General features: G+C 39.1%; 3 protein-coding genes across 3 annotated transcripts in view; 2 read left to right on the top strand and 1 right to left on the bottom strand.

Moving 5' to 3' along the window:
- The first annotated feature begins 31 nt into the window (after nt 1–31).
- kif15 (kinesin family member 15) lies at nt 32–10,771 on the top strand. Its single transcript, XM_031758356.2, has 35 exons — nt 32–173; nt 373–403; nt 1,210–1,396; nt 1,523–1,599; nt 1,713–1,750; nt 1,841–1,938; nt 2,035–2,214; nt 2,376–2,585; nt 2,680–2,805; nt 3,085–3,207; nt 3,323–3,470; nt 3,595–3,695; nt 3,781–3,990; nt 4,226–4,403; nt 4,497–4,638; nt 4,845–4,986; nt 5,096–5,263; nt 5,360–5,488; nt 5,588–5,693; nt 5,814–5,979; nt 6,518–6,668; nt 6,777–6,862; nt 6,948–7,026; nt 7,129–7,215; nt 7,299–7,403; nt 7,512–7,634; nt 7,746–7,892; nt 7,990–8,085; nt 8,525–8,689; nt 8,918–9,021; nt 9,113–9,179; nt 9,270–9,307; nt 9,433–9,565; nt 10,079–10,210; nt 10,304–10,771. Exons 1-35 carry the CDS (start codon nt 155–157, stop codon nt 10,379–10,381), a joined length of 4,170 nt encoding a protein of 1,389 aa, XP_031614216.2. The 5' UTR covers nt 32–154; the 3' UTR covers nt 10,382–10,771.
- A 1,044-nt stretch (nt 10,772–11,815) lies between these two features.
- tdrd9 (tudor domain containing 9) overlaps nt 11,816–18,622 on the top strand; it is a 28,291-nt gene continuing 21,484 nt past the window's right edge. The window contains exon 1 of the mRNA XM_039603132.1: nt 11,816–12,048. Coding sequence (XP_039459066.1) covers nt 11,918–12,048 — 131 coding nt within the window. The 5' untranslated portion in view covers nt 11,816–11,917. The remainder of the gene's footprint in view (nt 12,049–18,622) is intronic.
- Nucleotides 12,085–18,194, bottom strand: rd3l (RD3 like). Its single transcript, XM_039603135.1, has 3 exons — nt 17,660–18,194; nt 16,282–16,623; nt 12,085–14,490 (listed from the first exon to the last, which is right to left on the bottom strand). The coding sequence occupies exons 2-3, from the start codon at nt 16,593–16,595 to the stop codon at nt 14,127–14,129; spliced, it is 678 nt and encodes a 225-aa protein (XP_039459069.1). The 5' UTR covers nt 16,596–16,623; nt 17,660–18,194; the 3' UTR covers nt 12,085–14,126.

Here is an 18,622-nt window from a genome sequence, read left to right as displayed (position 1 = left end):
CCAAGGCAGAAGAAGAAGTAGGAGCAAACTTGCCCGCCAATTTCGAAGGATGTAAACAGTGCCGTCTTTCTCCTTTGCTCTTTCTGCCTCTGCTAATCAAAATGTTGTGAAAAATATATTTTACCAGGAAACTGAGAATATTCGGCTGTCAACCATGAATTCCAGTGGGAAAGGTAGCGTAGCACAAATGCATGTTTTCGTTGTTCAGCTAACAGGAGTAAAATTAGCTTAAACGCTACTATGAAACTCGATGCCAGGCATTTAAGGAAGCTCTAAGCATGATACGTGAACGCTGTATTAATGAAGCTGTAGCTCTAAAAACAACTTACAAAGCTAAATCAACATCTAACATTGTCATGATTTTGTTAACAGGGTCTGCTGATTCAACTCACCTTGCTGCCAGGTAATCATACTTTGTCACGCCGTCTGGTTTTTTAGTTTAAAACGCTAACGCTACAAACTGAAAAGGATAACGGTAAAATGAAACCAGAGCTGCTTCGTACTAAAACGACCGTAACTCTGTTGCAGCCAAGAAGAATCAAAAGCAAACTGTTTCCCTCCATATGATTAGGAGTTCAGTGAGTAAATGTAATGACCAAAGTAAGTTATTTGGTCACATCGTTAGGATTGATCTCTACCAGGGCTGTAATTTGTATGGATTAGCAAGCACGCAGGCTCACAAACTCTGTTGGTGTAATCTGTTTGTGAAAATAAATTTCTTAACCGTATGCAGCACATTTATGGAGCAGTAAAATAAAAATGAGCTAATGCAATAATGCACGCAGGCTATTGTTCAAGCTTCCCAAATCGAAAAGTGTAAGGCAAAAGTCTGTGAATAGCAATGCTCTTAGATTTCCATGCTGGGCTAAATTTTTTTCTGCTTAAATTTCTGTGTCAGTCAGGATTTTCATGAGCAGTCAAAATGGTTGCAACTGAACCTACTTAAAAATATTTGTCTTGTTTCTGAAAACATCAGTTAAGCATAAATGAATCACTAACATCATGTTTGTGGTGTTGTTGCTGGTACGGTGTGTTGCTAATGAGGTCTTTGCCACTTTGACTGTTATTTTGATGCTTTTGGAAAGACAATATTTATAGTTAAAACAACCATGTAGTAAATTAGCAGCTGCTCTTTTTAACAGTGTTTAACTCTTGCCATCTTCACCTTAAATATCTTGCTTTATGTTGTGTTATTTTCTGGGCTTAAAGCAGTGAGAGCGACTCCATTAAAGTGTTTGTCCGAGTGCGACCTCTGACCCGGGACACTGGGCTGACCACAGATGGCGATCAGAAGCTGTGTCTCTCTGTCACTTCACCAAACACCATCCGTCTGCTCTCAAAACCAGAACCGCGAACCTTCACCTATGATCATGTTGCTGACATGGACACCACACAGGTTTGATGCACATTATTGATTATTCTGTTATAAAAATGTCACTGTTAAAATTAAGTGTCTAAATATAACTAGACTGATCTGAGATGTAGCTTTTATGGCTAAAAAAGTAATTTAACCTTTTTCCAGGATGCTGTATTTTCCAGTGTGGCCAAGAATATTGTTGAGTCGTGCATGAATGGATATAACGGTACAATATTTGCCTAGTAAGTGATCTTCCCATTCTGTACTTCATAAAATCAATTTATGGCACAGCCAGTCTTCAGTGTGCTTAATGTGGATTACCCATTTGGTTCCTTATTGGTCTCCTCTTTTGCAGTGGACAAACAGGCTCTGGAAAAACCTTCACCATGCTTGGTGCGGCTTCTGTAATATCACTTACATTTTAGAATAAATATGATCGAACAATCATATAACCTAAAATAATTTTTCTCTCTTTTGCTTCAGGGCCATCCGAGCTGGATAATTTCACAGATGATCTAAGGGGGGTCATTCCTCGAAGTTTTGAGTACCTGTTTTTTCTCATCAACAGGGAAGTGGAAAGGGTGAGCTCTAACATTTTATTATCTTGAAAGACATAAACCTGTTGTTCAAATTTGTTCTTTAAATGAAGTTTTCACTTCTTCTCCCCTCCCCAACAGTCTTCTCAGTCCAAGAGTTTCCTCTGCAAATGTTCATTTATTGAGATATACAATGAACAAATTTATGACCTTCTGGACACGGCCTCAGCCAGCCTTTTTCTCAGGGAGAACATCAAGAAAGGCGTGTTTGTTGAGGGAGTTGTGGAGAAGTTTGTGAACTCAGCGGCTGAAGCGTACCAGGTATAAAGTCCCAGTTTGTTGTGACTGATGGTTCTTATGTTTACTGTCTAACCAATTAGAGTGCATGAAACCTTTATATTCTTGTATGTGAATTATCCAGTTTCATAAAAACAAAAAACAAGCTGTGGGACTGTATAGAATATGTGTTTTAAACCATTTAGGTGCTCTCTATGGGCTGGCGCAATCGACGTGTGGCCTCTACCTCGATGAATCGCGAGTCTTCGAGATCCCACGCAGTGTTCACTATGACTTTGGAGTCCAAGGAGTCCATCAATGAAGTGGTGAACATCCGAATGTCTCAGCTGAACCTGGTTGATCTGGCAGGGTCCGAGAGGCAGAAAGACACACACACAGAGGGCTCGAGATTGAAGGTGAAGGCTTTGTGTTTTAATGCCTTCACACTATTGGACCTACATTGTTTTCTGGTCTCTAAAAGCTGCTGTCTGCTCTGCTTCTGTTGCTCAGGAGGCCAGCAGTATCAATCGCTCCCTCATGTGCCTTGGCCAGGTGATCATGGCGCTGGTGGACGTGTCTAATGGGAAGAATCGCCACATCTGCTACAGGGATTCAAAGCTCACCTTTCTGCTCAGGGTATGTGTAGATGCAAATTCAGGAGGATGTAGCATGGAAATAATAGCAGAGGACTTGCAGACATGCGCCACGGTCAGGGATTATTGTTGCAGTGCTTGATTTTTAAGGTTTTCTCTCTTTATTTTAGGTCTTAACTTGCAAATGTGATTTCCTAGGTTGTAGAGTATGGATTGCAGTGAATATATGAGATTTTTAAAATTTCACAGTGTAATTTCTGGGGAATTATATGTGAAATTATGTTCAGCGATATTAACAAATCTATTGTCACTGTAATTTCAGGACTCTCTTGGAGGGAATGCCAAGACTTACATCATAGCCAACGTCCACCCTGGTTCAAAGTGTTTTGGAGAAACATTGTCCACCCTGCAGTTTGCCCAGAGAGCAAAGTTGATCAAAAATAAGGTATAACTCATAGGAGCCAAATACTTAATTAAAATGAATTAACAAGTGTGTCTTGATTTCTCGCTACAGTTTTTTTTTTTTTTCCTATCTATGTATAATTATTGTGCCTTGCCAGGCTGTCATCAATGAAGACACACAGGGAAATGTGAAGCAGCTGCAGGCTGAAGTGAAGAAGCTGAAGGAGCAGCTTGCACAGGCGCTCACATCTCAGGGAGTGGACTATGGGAGAGACGTAGCACCAGGAGGACCTGAACTTCACATGGGTAACAATGAATCAAACATATGTTAATGTTCAGCCCGTTAACAACCTGTTTAAACCGTTTTAGAGTTCAGCATAGACTAAGTTTTTTTGTTTTGTTTTTTTTTTTTAAACAAATGTAATTCTAGCCAATCCAGGCTCATCCATCGAGACTCATCATGATGTCTCATATAAAGCAAAGTTTATGTCTGCTGTTCGTCTGTGGAAGAAACAAGATGAGGAAAAAAAGGCAAGATGAAGCTTTTATTTGTTTATTTTGCCACTTATTTTAAAAACCTATAGTGAAACTCACAGTTACGTTTGATTGTTCTCAGGTGCTACTCACCAAGGTGGCCCAACTAGAGGAGGCCTGGGCGCAAAAAGACAAGTTTATCCATTCCAGCCGAATGATTGTCAGGTTTCGAGAAGACCACATCTCTCGCTTGGAGAAAAAACTGAAGGCAGGGGAAAACTCGCTGTCAGACAAGGACTCTCAGGCTCTGATTGATCAGCTGAAAGAAGAGATTAAGATCTTGAAGGATCAGGTAAAAATGTCAGCCCACTGGTTAAATTAAAGGCTTTGAAACTATATCTGCATATTGTATGGATGCAAGCTGTAGGAGAAACTAAAGTCAAAAGACACTCCAGTGGTATATATATTTTTCTTCATACAACATCATGGCAAAAGCTGGGTTACATGTGCCATAATTAATTTCTCACTTTCTTCACCACCACACTTTTTAATTATTTTTTTTAAAACACACTTCTGCCTTGAACAAGGTTGAACATCACCCAAAGATGACTCGCTACGCTGCGGAGAATTACAGCCTCAGAGAGGAGAACCGTCAGCTACGGTCGCTTGAATCAGTGGTGAAAGCTCAAGAAGTTGCAGCTCAAGTTGCTGTTGAGATTGAAGAGGCCTTTCAGAAAGCTGTGGAGTCAGAGAGACCAACAGAAAGTAAGATTGCCATCCAAAAATTGGAGAATTATGCTTGAAAAACTGTGAATTATAATATACTGTTGTTTTTAATTATCACTTGTTGCTCCACAGCTTCAGAAGTCTCTTCAGCCTCTGTGGCTACAGATACCACCTCGGCAGCGACAATTGAGAAACTCAATGCCAAGCTCCTTCAGAAACAGTCAGACCTGACAGGCGCCCTTCAGGCTTTTGAAGAGTACAAAGATGTCACCAAGTAAGAGTTAAAGAGGTTCTTTAATATAAATCTGATGTTAACATCCCTTCTACCTCTTGTAGAAGAGGTATCATATATGAAAACACAGCTCAGCTTTAATTTCTGTGTCAAAAATGTATTTAAAAGAATTTTTAATATGTATTATTTAAATCACAAGTATTCCACCCTAAACTTCACAAAGCTTAAAGTGGTGCTTTGTGTTTCAGGAAGCAGATGGCTCAGCTCGAGTCTGAGAAACGATACCTTGAGAAGTCCAACAAACATTTGGAGAAGATTCTGGAAGCTACAAATGCTTATAACAAACAGGAGGTTTCTGAACTGAACCGAATTCATGTTGAAACTCTAAAGGTTAGTCGTTGCAGAAATGACTATATAACTATAAGGTAACATTAGGTCCAATCTCTGTTTAGGATTATGAAAAAATGAATTGGCTTCAATGAAATATCTATTGTACCAGATTCTCAGCACGCCCACCAGAGGATACAACTTGCGGTCCCGCCTCGTGCCACTCTCCAGCCCGGAGCACCTGAATGGGATGGACAATAATGAAGACGGCATTTGGTCGGAGCAGCCTCCATCAGACATGACTGAGATGGCCCTGACGGAGGAACTGCGTCAAGTGCAGGTAAAGCAGTGTGGATTTTTGTCTGCACATACTATCAAACAAAATGACCTCATAAAGTCCACTTATTGTGTTAAACTTTTTCTGATTTGTCATCAGGATCAAGCTAGCCGCATCCAGGCGCAGTTGAATGAAGAGGAGCTGAAGAACAGCAAGCTGCTGCAAGAAATCGCCAAACTTGAGGAACAGGTGGCTGTGATAACTCAGGAAACTGACCGCAAGGACGAGGTAGAAATTTTTAATTTGCATGAAAAATTGGAAAATGTCCTTTTTAAAAAAAAAAAAATTCCCTGTCCTGATTTCCTGATTATTTACACTGTTGTACAGCAACTTTCTACTGAAAGAAATAACTGGAATAAAGATCAACTCGGTCTGCAAGAAACTATTAACAACCTGCAACAGAGCCTTCAGTCTGAACAGCAAGCTGCACAAGGTTGGTCTGTGATGTTTCTACTGATTGCATGAACTTGTGCTCATCTTAAGAAATGTAAGAACTTTTGACTTTAGCCAGCGATGGGAAAAGTTTGCCACGGTCCTTTTGCACTTCTTTCAGTTCTGAGGAGCGAGATCCGTGACCTGCGCTTGGTGCTGCAGTCGTCCGATAAGGAGCTGGCCTCTGTGAAGAACAAGCTAATAGACACTCAGAGTGAGCAGCAGAGAGAGATGAGTCAGCTCTCCAACAGTCTGATCAGCACACAGCTCCAACTTGACAAAGTCCAGTAAGCATGAGTCTAATACTGGGGTGGACAACATTTTTTTTTTCTTCTTAGAGAGCCATGCTGTGTAGAACCACATGTAGAACAACTGAATTGAAGTTGATGAAAATGATGCTGAATTATGGAAAGTCTGTTTAAAACAAATCTGTGTTGATGTTGTTTCAAAAGCAAGAACTTTCAATTCAGTTTAGGATTGTGTTAATACTGATAAATGTGCCTTCTCCATAAATTCATTATAATGGTGCTGTGTGTCACAAAACTGTGTGACATTTAGCTTTATGGGAACATCTTTCAGTTAAGACTATCAAATCAACTCACGTTAAACATGTAGTTGAAGGAAAATGTGTGTGGCCATCACCAGAGAGCTGTAACGGTTCGTTACAGAAAACAGTTTGCCCAGTTCCCTCTGTTTGAATCCAGTTAAATAGCAGTAAAGCAGCCAATAAAGTAGAGGGGGCTGGATTCAAGTGGTTCTTATTTTTACAGTGCTGTGGCCTCATTAGTATGTTGATGTGTTCATGTGCCAACGTCTTCATTCCAGGCTGGAGTGGGAGCAGCTTCTGGAGCAGCATCGGACCCTTCAGGATTCGTTTGACCAGCTTCAAGCTGAGGCCAAGTTTGAGGCTGATCAGTCAAGACAGCAGCTGGATGACAGGCAGAAGGAGATCGACGAACTGAAAGCCGAGATCATGGTGAGTGAACTCATAGGGTTTACGACAGCTTTGTCTGAAAATGTAGCCATGATGTTTATTTTCTATCCTTGATTTTTATTTTTTATTTATTTATTTATTTTACTGTAGAAATTGAATAATTCTCTGCAAACTGAGCAGGAGCACACAAACACCTTAGTCTCCCAGTTAAAGGAAAACAAAGAAAGTACATCAAAGTAAGTTCTGCACAGTTTCAATCTTTTTTTGTCTCCTAAAATGTTAAATTACTACATTAACATGGGTCGCTTTCGTATCCTTCAGGGAACTTCTTGAAACAGTGGAGCAGAATACACAACTCAAAAAACAAGTCTCAGACTTGATAACACAAAATCAACAACAGGTCAGTCTTGAGAACAAGGTGTATCTCTGCAAATAAAATAACTGTCATAAAAGTATTTGCAGCCTAGTCACTAAACCTGCTTGTTTCATTTTCGTTTCAAAGGCGTCCACTCTTGCTGATCTTGAACAAAATCTTACCTCGGCCAAGGAAAGCATAAAAAGCTTGGAACAGAAGACTGAACAGGACAAGGTAAGCCTTGTATCTTTAATTCCTCAAATATGTGCTTCTGTATTTCTACTGCCCTTCTAAAAAGTGCTTGTAATGTTTTACAGGATGTTGTTTTAGACCTTATTAACCAAACCAGAGACCTCCGCAGTGAGCTGAGCCAGAAGGACCAGACCATTGTCCATCTTACTGAAGATATCAGAGACCTCACTGTAAGCTTATTCCTACTTTATCCTTATACTGTTTGCTGTAGTTACCCTTTACGTTACACAACCATTTTATAGTGCATTTTTATACAGTTAATCTCATTGCTCTTCCAGGCCAAATGCAACGCTGCATGCTGTGAAAGGGACAACATCAAGGAGCAAAACTGTAAGATGCAGGAAGAAATCTGTGACCTGAAAGAAACTTTAGACAGGAGGGTGGCATCCAACAAAATAGAGGTAATGAAACGACTGTAAATGAATTTGTGGTGTTTTGTAGATTCATCACAAGTAATTAAGAACAAAAAATAGAGTTAAATGATACGAATTGTATATATTGTGTGTCTTCAGGTTGAGGTTTTGCAGGAGGAGATTGTTTATGCCACTGAGGAGGTTGAAAGGCTTACTAAAGTCTTAGATGAGCAAAACAGCCTCCTGCAGGCATCTCAAGCGCAAACAGCCAAGAAGGATGTCATTATACAGAATCTGCAGCAGAAGGTAAAGTTTTTTTATTTTATTTTGTTTATTTATTCATTTAAGTCAATCAAATAACACATCAACATTACTAATTTCCCTAATTTCTACCTTTTACCAGCTGCAACGACAGCAAGAAGCTGTCGAGAAAACTATCAGGAATGGAGCTTTCCAGCCACCCGTTGAGCCGACAGTAACGCCTAAATCGTTTCCTCGGGTAAAACCTGCTTATGTTTTTAAATACCATTTTAAGTTTTTAACATCTACCTGGTCATTGGTGCCCAAATTTAGCTTAACATCCAACCGTGGCTTACCCAAATTGAGAAGCTGCAAGTCATGGCTCAGTGGTCTCATGGTTAACATGTTCACCTTGCACATGAAAGATCTCTAGTGTGACACCAGAAGAAGACACAAAAACCAAACTTCAGGGTGTCACAAGCTGAAGTTAAGTAGAGGCTTGTGTCAGAAAGTGTAAAATCTTTGCCTATCAAGCATGTGTGCTTGTTTAACCAAACCCTAGCCCTAACATACCTGGTGAACGTGAAGAAGTTAAATATCCCTTCATAAATTTATGTTTTAAATTTGCAGTTAAGAACATAGCATATACAAACTTTCTTGTTTATTTCTTTTTTCCCTCTTTTTTTTTAAAATTTAAGACGCCCCGTACCCCCGGAAGTTTCAACAGGGACCTGAGCCAGGTGCTGGAAATCCAGGAGCGGGAGCTAGAGAATAGACGCTCTTCCATGATGACCATGGAAATTCTTTTATCAGAGCTGAATGCTGAGAGAGCTGCCAAAAATGAGGAAATCGAACGGCTTAAGGTATATTTATATTTGTGGAAAAATTAATGAATCTATAATCTTTCATAATTAGACTGATTTATATCAAGTAGCTTTGTTTTTGCAGTTTAGAATAAGTTCTTTTTGTAGTTCTTATTGAAGTTGCTGTAATTATATATTTTTTATTAGCATTTTTCAATAAATGCTTGTCATGAATGCATCTTATTTGAATATATACAACATTCATATTCTGTATTGCCTTTCTCCCAGACGCAGCTCAGTGAGAAAGAGATGGTTCGAATGGAGATCCAGGCTTTGCTTGATAAGTTTTACACTAAGCAGAACCAGATGACCCAAAATGGAAATAATAATGGGTTGAGTATCTTGAAGAGTATGCAATCCTCAGGCCACCAATAATGAAAAACTATGAATAAAATAAATAATGCTGCCTTGCATGTGTTTCAGTGAAGAGTTGAATGAAGCCTTCAAGCACTCCATTCTTAAAGAGCTAGACGAGGAGAGAGCAGAGAAGGTCTGCATCTGTTCTTCTGCTTTAAAATTCTATCATTAATGAAGTTACCGATAATTATTCATTTCCTGTTTCTCTTGTATTTATTAACAGAGCAAAATGATGCAGAAGCTTTCAGAAACTCAAAAAAAGTAAGCATCTGCATGGATTGGTGTCATCAGATTGATCTGTTTGCTCTTGCATAATGCTTCAAACCTTTTTTTATGCTTCAGATTTTACAGCTGGCTCTGTTTTCTTTTCCCTTCTCTGCGATTAGATTGCAGGCGCAGGAGTCTATGTTGGTTCAGTCTCAGACCTGCATTCAAGAGCTCACCACTGAGCTGAGGAACCGTTGTCTAGAGCTGAGAGAGACGAACCAGAGGGTAGTGGAGGAAGAGAAATTAATCCAGGTAAAAATCATGTGCCATACAAAGATTGTGCTATGCATAGCCGTCTCATTTTACACCTGGAACACTGGGTCCAGATTTACAGAGACAATATAGTATTTTTTAAGACCAATACTGTTGCCAACAGAGTTGTTGTTGTTGTTTTGTTTTGTTTTTCTAACATTTGTTATGTGTAGTTATTTATGAGTCCTTAAAGTGCAGTTTTAAAATAATCTTATTTTATTGTCACTTTGAATTGGGGATTACTCCTTTATGCTCTGCCTGACTCTGCTCTGATCAGCTGGTTGATTCTGGATCTTCCCTGTGTTATTAACAGGGAAGTTCAGGGTGTTTCTCCCCTCTCTTCTTTACCCTTATACATTTTCATTTATTGGCTCTTATAAATGCCGATACGGATTTAGGTAAACAGCCGGTATCAGCCAATATATTGCTATGGGTCGGGGTCTAGCATATTGCACATTTGTGAACCTACAGGTGGCTTTTGTGACTTCTGCAACTTTTTGTGCTTTCTTACAGGAGATTGAGGTTCTCCGTAAACAGAACATTAAGCTGTCTGAGGAGAATGGAAAACTTGTGGGACACAAGAATCACAAACAGAGGATTGAGTATCTCGTTAAGCTTAAAAAGGACAACACAAAACTTCAGGAGGTAACTATGTTCTCCTCTAAGATTAAAGAAGGCTTTTTTAGGTGAATTCTGATAACGACATCAATCAAATTTGTGCATTTCTTTGTTTTCAAGGAAAACGAAAAGCTCAGAACAGAGATTAGCTTAATGCGAGAGAACACTGGATGTCCACCGCTGGAGATAAACCTCTGATTGATACTTGTTTGAACAGTCAAATCTTCTTCTTTCTTTCTTTCTTTTTAAAAAAAAAAAATATAAGTTGTTGTTGTTTTTTTTCTGTCATGATGTGTTATTCTACTTCTGTTTTTTGATTGAGGTTTTTTTGGACTTTGACACTGTGCTGTGACAAAACCTGTTAGTGCAGGTCCACCTTTTCTTGGTCCTGTTAGGTTAGATTGATATCACATTGTTCTCTGGTTATGGAGTTGTGTTCACATTTTGTCGGTGTGTATGCTTGGTGCTGTGTTGTATGACTGAAGATATGAATTTTGTACATGGCGTTGTTAGTTGCAGTTTTACCATTGTACTGGTGTATATCCAATGAATTTCTTTTTCTTTTATTTTTTTAGCACAATGAACTTTTTTTTAAAAAAATACTGCAATTAAATTTTTTCTCTTTTCTAAGTTTGAATGTCAGTATTTCGGAGCCTGATCCAAATGTTTTATTTTATCTGAATAACAGCAGGAAGCCCCAAAATCATCCTTGTTAAACCTACGAATGTCATGGCCCAATTGAATATAAAGAATTTCTGCACCTCCCCAAAACTTCAATCAGAAATCTGATTAACACAAATGAAGATGAAGTATGTTCTCTTTGGCTTCACAGATTCATTTTTATCCTCTTTTAATTTTCTATTTACTTTATTTGCAGTTTCTCATTTCCTACCTGATAGTTACTGCTCCATTCTACCTGTTTACTCACTAATGACAGAAAATTTGGGGCAGAATACCTGGTAACTTAAGTCATCTGGATTTGTTCTATGAGTTCTGATTACTTCACTAAATTCATGGCCCAGTGGGACGTCCAAGCCCACACCTTAGAAATCACTATGCTAAATATTAAGTTAACACAAAAGCTTACATATGTATAAGAAATGTATTTGGCATTTTACATGAGACAGTGCACAAACATAAATCTGATTTTTAAGCTATCAAGTATGTCTTTAGATATACAACATCCAAGCTAGTTAGCTTTCGGTGGTTTAAAAAAAGATAGTGGAGATCACCTAAACAGGTAAGTCATAATTGATAGCAATTTCTCTGATTTTGTTCTTTAATATAGAAATATTTTATTTGGTTGCTATCATTGTGACAAATTCGTATACAATAATTAGGGATTCTTGCCTAGTTCCACGTACCAAAGTTATTACAGTTAACTAAAATGTTTTCATTTGTAAGTCATGTAAAAACAAACCAAGAGCAGAAAAATTAACATACTCATATTATAATAATAATAAAAAAACATTAAAATGAAGCGGAAATTTAAAAAAAAATACAATAATACTATGACTAGTACAGTATTAACTATAACAATTTTGTTTACCCTGTTCGTGGTGTATCTTCTGTGTTTATAAAGTTCATTTAAAAAACAGACAGAGATAGGTAGACTTGCAATTTTTATTCCAACCACCAGTGGGAGACGTCAGAGCCCCGTCTGCCACCCGCGCTTTCGTCTTCATGTTACCCGCTATCACAGCAAAGTGAAAAAAATACAATTACTGGCGAAAAATGAAGAAAATTTTTACCGCTGAACAAATATCGGACTGGTTCACTTCAGGGACCAGGTTTGCGAACATTAAACTCACAGAAGAAGTGGCTGAGAGGAAGTCAGACGATGAACCATCCTCGAAAGAGAGCAGGTATAAAGGTTTAGTTAGCGTAAACGTGGTTGACTCTAAGCTAACTAGCATGCTAGCATGGTCTAGCTCTGCATTCAGGTGTTAGATACTTAAATATTTTAGAAAAATTAATGGCGTATGGTTTTGTCGTTGTTGATAGATTTAGCTGCTCAAAGTGATACCGTTAAATTGCTTTTAACTTATCAAGTGTTTTAAGTCGTTGGCGGACATATACATCATGTCTCAGCTTGACAGCAAGCATGGAAAGTGAAGTTCAAATAGAAGAAATCACATTGCAGGCATGCTTAAATGTCACCGTAATGGGTAAATGCCTAATGACCAAAATTAATACAAATTATTTCGGAGCTGTAGATCTGGGTTTTGAAAACAAACGGGGGGAATATTTTAATGGTTTAATCCATACAGCTGCACGTTTTTGGTTATGAAAAGTCTGACATGGACCAGAAAACTGCAAATAATGCCACAAACAGGTCCCCACCACAGACGCAAGCACGACAAACCTCTTCTACCACCTATGCAAGAATCACGTGAGAGAGTTTACAGATGAGAAGCAAAAAAGAGCCCTCAGGTTCTCAAAATAAACCTTAGACTTAAATGTTAGAACAGACTTTTCCCCGCAGCACGCCATATAATAAGCTCTTACAAAGAAAATGGCGGCCGTTACACCTTGTGTCTAAAAATATATATAGTTATATTGAATTGGTCAAAACACTTGACTCCAGGTACACGACGCCCAGCTGAAAACACTTCACACAAGTCGAGTTGCCCGAGATGTCTTTTAAGTTCTCGAGAAGCCTGGTAATGAACTAGTCATTTGATTCAGGTGTATTGACCCAGGGTGATATCTCAGACCTGCCGGACACCGGCCCTTGAGGCCTGGAGTTCCCCACCACTGACCTAATATTATAAGGGTGGGTGTTGTTGATGTGGGTCTGCTAAATAGTCCCCACATTTTCTTACCATGTTGTTTGATGCAGGTCATCTAAAACAGACAAGTGAAAAATTTTGTCTTTGCATGTTTTTCTTTATTTTAAGGTTTTTATTACCAGTGAATGATCAAAAATTAATGGTTAGATTATCAGTGTTGATCCGACTGAGGCCTTCACTAATGCAAACTGAATTATAGTAAATCTTATTTTAATGTTTTTTTTATTTATAAAGGACATTCTTTAGTCAAGGCAACAACTTAATAATATTTTTTTTGTCCAATAGTATATTGATAAGCTAAATGGAAAACATACTATTTATTACCATTTACATGTTGATCTGTTTTTCAAGTTGGTTGATTGAGTTTAATGACCATCAAATAGTGCATCGCTACACTTCTTCCTGAAGGGTGTCTTAACTGTAGCACAGAACAATAGCTGCTGTTTGTCAAGGGATTTAGGACTCCCAAAAGGAAGTTAAACACTGATACACAAGAACAATGACAAAAACAAGTCCTACACAAATCAAGGTGAGTTCTCCCTAATCTATATAAAATGTTTAGTTCAATGTCTTTATTTTTCAGTCTGAAACATTTACATTAAAGAGTGCTCACTCAAATTTCCAGGGTTTTTCCTGCATATAAAATGTTTGCCACCCCAAGAGGTTTTGGCCAGCAATAACAGGAAAGTTGACTGACTTGTGTTAGATAAGGTAACATGGAGTCTTTACATTTTTGCATTAACTATATGTGAGCCAGTCATGTTTTTACACATGTATTCACTCCAAAAGCTGGACATTTTGAGCTCTTAATGAGCTACCACAAATTGACCAGCTCAGTTAGTTTGTCACTTACCCAAAAGCCAAAAAGGCATCTAGTGCTTTTACTATTAAAAGGTTCTCCAGGTTCTTGACATCTCTGAAATGCATCTCCAGCTGTACAATTGAAGGTTTAAAATAAGGAGTAACTAAACAACTCAGGCTGTGAAGTAGGGATAAGAATTAGTTATTGCCATTAAACATTTGAGTACATATAACACCTAGCCTAGTGCTATTCCACGTTTTGGTAAAGCTATTGAAATGTCTATATCTAAGACGCATATTGCGATTTGGTCTTCATGTTGTTGGTTGCAGATGGTTAAAGAGTTGTCCTTTCACAGTGTGGTGCTGTAAGCACCTTTGGACCTGAGAGGTACTGGATAATAATATGGAAGGTCCCAGTCCCTGTGGGCTGTGAATGAACCGGAGTGCCGCATGACCCGATCCACGTATCCAGAGACCGTTGGGATCTCTTCCCTTGGATGGTCACCACAGTTGGGGACTGTGGGTGTGACAAACCCCTGCTTCATTTTGTACCGGCTGGTCCAAGCCTCCATGGGTTGGAACTGCACCGGCTGCACTGAGAGGTCATCCTCTTCATCGTATTCCTTTTGGCTCAGGAAGTCCTTTAGTATTTGCTTAAACACAGATGCCAGCTCCCAGGGTCGTATGTTGTTAGTGGCAAGCACCTCCCGAAACCTGTGGAAACATACAACATTATAGTTAATTAAACAGTTCTTGGAGGGGTTTTTTTCTCATTTCCTCATCATTTATTCCTTCTTGTTTCCTTTGCCCTCTGTCCTCTGGTCTCTGACTTGAAAATCAGTCACACTAAGCCACGTTGAAATATGTCTCTGTTCCTAAAAACACAGTATCACTGTAGTTTATGAAATAGGCGCACACTCTTATCTGGTTATTATTCTTTCTGCTGAAGGGGTTGGTGGTAAAGTTTGACCTCTTACACTAGAGACAATGGACATGAAATCTACTCAAGTTTTGAAAAGCTTTGACAGAGATGTTATTTCTGTATTATGACTTTTGTCTTCATAGCAACAGCCGTGTAGACAGGTGTAGCCATTGTGCCCTCACTCAGAGGATTTAGATTCCACATTTTATTGCCTTAACATTAGCATGGAGCCAGAATTTACCTCCATGCTTGTTAACCTTACCTAACTAAGGTTAACAAGGTAGCAGTTTCATAAACTGTACAGATTCAGTGAAAATACATACATATCGACTAATTAGTACTTGTTAACAAATTAAGTGCCAGATTTGCTAAACAGGTCAAAATAGCGGGTGTAAATGACTCAGAGTTGTGGGTTTGCTTGTGATGTAAATATTCGCTTCCCTATATTTTGTGCCTTGAGAAAGGAACTCTCAGAAATGCATATGCAATAGAGTCAGTCCAAAAGAATCTCTGAGTCACTCTAACAAGCAATCTTGTCACTGCGCTATCTTTGTAAATACTCATAAAACTTTAGCACTCACTGCTGGGAGGGTCTGTACCTTAACAAAGGCACAAGGTAATAACAGCACAAACATGTTGAAGAGGATCAGTTTAGTAACTTTCAGTAGTGGATGAGCCCTAACAGATTCCAGCTCTAGCTGTCCAACCTGTCAGTTATTGAGACCACACCCCTAACTTGGTTATCCAGATGGTTATAAACAAATTCAGCCCACTCAGAGGTCTTATAAAGGGGAAACTAGCTGTAGATGCTTTATAATGTTGCTAAGTTAAATTTAAATGGGAGCCTTTAGGGAATGATTTCCCTTTGGAGCCATACTCAAGTGGCAACTACAGGAACTGACACCGTCCCGTGTTGGCAGTACAAGACTACAGCATGGTCTACAAATGTACAACCATGTTGGTCCCATAAGATGCAAGGAGAGGAATTGAGTATCTACAAACTAAGAAATAATATTTCTGCCAGCATGGTGTCAGCCTGCTAATGTGAAGTTTCTGTGCTTCACCTAAAATATTGGACCTGTGTGCTTTTATCTGCTTTCTCTCACAGTTTCAAAAAATGACATATCTGGGACAACAGCGAAGATTTTTGTAAATGATAAAAGCATAATAACACATCTTATTAAATATGTTTTTCTTGGCTAAGATGTTATGTAAGCACACAGTAGTGACCTAGTAGAGAGTTTTTTATGGGGAAAATGTAAGTAGGTCACAGTGCTCAACTATGTCTAACAGCTACTTCTTCTTTTTTCCATACTGGATAACAGAGACGAGTGGCAACCCCGGCAGCCTGGCTTCACTCACCCTTACAGGGCGTCCTTCACCTTCACATGTTAACACCCTGTATCGCCTGTGTCTGTGACAATAACACATAATGGCTTACTTGGCAGCTCGCCCTAGCTCCCTTTCCCTTTGGGTCTTCTCTGTTTTGCCTGCTGTCAGGCCCTGTTGATGCAGTAGCAGCTAGTATTAGTTGACAGCTTACTAATGTGAGGACAGAAGAAGACATGGGTACTACTAAACACCTGGAGAGGACGGTGGCTGCTTGGATAGATGGGATCTGGGCACATAAGTACTCCAGCTGTTGTAGTTCTGATGAGGGGATGAGGGTCCTCAACCTGGGATACTTTTGAAACCAGTGGAGACCCAGAGCGCTGTGAGCCATCCTGTGCTCACGCTCCAGTTCTCTCGCCAGCCGCTCACGCTCTTCCACATGCCACAGGAGCTCTGTGATCAGCATGCGGCTGGGTAACCCCCCTGAGATTTTCAGAGATGGTGTTTCATCCTGAGCCTGCACTCTTGTCTCATGCGACCATTTCATCCAGCTGAACAGAGGCATGGCACTCACAGCACGCTGTCTTTAAAAACTGAAGACATTAGAGTTATTAGTTATCTTTAGCATCAAGATAGGATTTCCACAACACAACAGAATCATAATAATCATCTGAATTACTGGAATAGATGTTGCTTTAAATAGATTTCTATAACAGTTGCACCTGCAAATAACAGGATGGCATAACAGCAAGTGAGGAACTGCACAAGTCAGGCAGATGAGGAAAAAACACTAATGTAAGGCAGGGAAAAGAAAACTCTTCTCTGAAACCCTTTAGAAAAAAATATTAGGGTTTTCCCTTCTTTATTAAAAATGTTTGTGGGTACCAAAGAGGTTTTGGTCTTCCCTTAAAGGAAAATATAATACACTGTGATTACATTTTCAAAAAAAAAAAACTTTTGGGGGATTTAACACGCTCTAATATAAAATAATTTTTTTGCTAATTAAATGGCTCCCAAAACAGGATCCATTTCTTTTAAGTAAGATAACAGACTTGCCTTAACTGTTACCCCAGTTATCACCTCCCAAAATGTGTATTTCAAGTCAAAATTAACCACTAAACAGAGAAATTTTTCTTGCAAATGGAAATGCTAATTGTCAAAAATCTTGCAGTTGTACTGAAATGGGTTTGACCATTCAGATTGAATGAGAATTATTTGATTAGAATGTTTTATTAATTTTATGTGGTAAATCTAGTTTATGACTGAAATCTAGTCTGTAACTCTCTGTGACGTTTTAATAATTCAGAATTTAAGCTTGACATTGAAAAATGATCATCCCATGGCTATTCTGTCCTTGGATCCCTGCCTGATGGCTACTTTGATTTCAAGGCCGATGTCCCAGGTGTGCGTATTTGGCCCTTGTATTCAAGCTGATAGATCAGCTGAGTTTCCACCTGGGATTCAGATGGATTAAACTGCCTGTGGGGCCAGAGGTCAGCCATACAGAAAACCTTAAGGGTTTTCGCTTATTAAGCTACAAATCAGCTCTTCAGATTTGCTTCCTAATTGTAAAAAAATAGTTATCACAATAATATCTGGATGAATAAGAAAGGAAAGAAATGTACTTACTGGTGAAACGGCACTGCTGACTCTTGTCTGAGCTTTTTAGAAACTGGGCAAAGAAGAGCTTTTCACAGAGTAGAGCCTCCAGCGTCTTGTCTCCATGGATCCGTCTGTGCAAACTTAACTCCTCTCACTGTTGACTACGTCCGGCAGCAATCCTACCCTTGCTTTGTTGTTGCAAGTGTTTTCGTTTTTGTCTGTAGTTTTTTGTCTTGTCCTCTCACTGCGCCTGTCATACAGACTTTTTCCAGGAGAGTTAGTCACACGCACACGGCTAACTGACTAAGAGCTGTCACTTCTCTTCTCCTTTCACCCCACTCTCCTCTGTGCAGTGTGCAGCTTTTGTTGTAGGGTCAGCTGCTTTGTAGCTTGCACGAAACGTGTGCATTGGAGAGAAAGAGAGAGGACGAGGGTGCGTGTGTGCGCACAAGTCGTGGGTGTGCATTTGAGCTCCTAGTACTGTCAGGGTTTTTGTCTGCTGTTGTGGTAAAATCCTCCCCTTGCTAAGAGTGCAGGAGGCACACATGCATAAACACACACACACACACAACCAGGAATGCTCCTCAGGCTGCAGCGCTGTGGGCCTGGTCAAGCTGACAGGGGGAAATTAGAGAAGATGCAAAAACTTAGTTAGAAATTGCATTAAGTAGTGAAATGGGCAGAGAACTTTCTTTTAGAAAATGTGTATTTAAAAACATAAAATATCTGAGGTTTAAGAATCTGTGAGTATAACTGAGTAACTGATTTATGTGAACCATGTTATGTTTAGTTATACAGTTTGAATTGATACATTTTTTATTTTATTTTATTGCTATACTTAAGCCTTTTTCTTTAAAAAACAGAGTTGTTTGGACAGTGATTACCACATATAAAGAATGGGAGCATTTTCCTGTTCATTTTGTTTTTTATGTTTTTGTTTTCAAGATGATGGTGAGAAAAATGCTGCACCGTCTAGCATTATATTTAACC

Source organism: Oreochromis aureus, linkage group 19 (assembly GCF_013358895.1).
Source record: "Oreochromis aureus strain Israel breed Guangdong linkage group 19, ZZ_aureus, whole genome shotgun sequence".
In the NCBI taxonomy this organism is placed as follows: domain Eukaryota; kingdom Metazoa; phylum Chordata; class Actinopteri; order Cichliformes; family Cichlidae; genus Oreochromis; species Oreochromis aureus.
The sequence above is the reverse complement of the archived record's forward strand: the minus strand, read 5'-3'. Positions and strand labels throughout refer to the sequence as shown.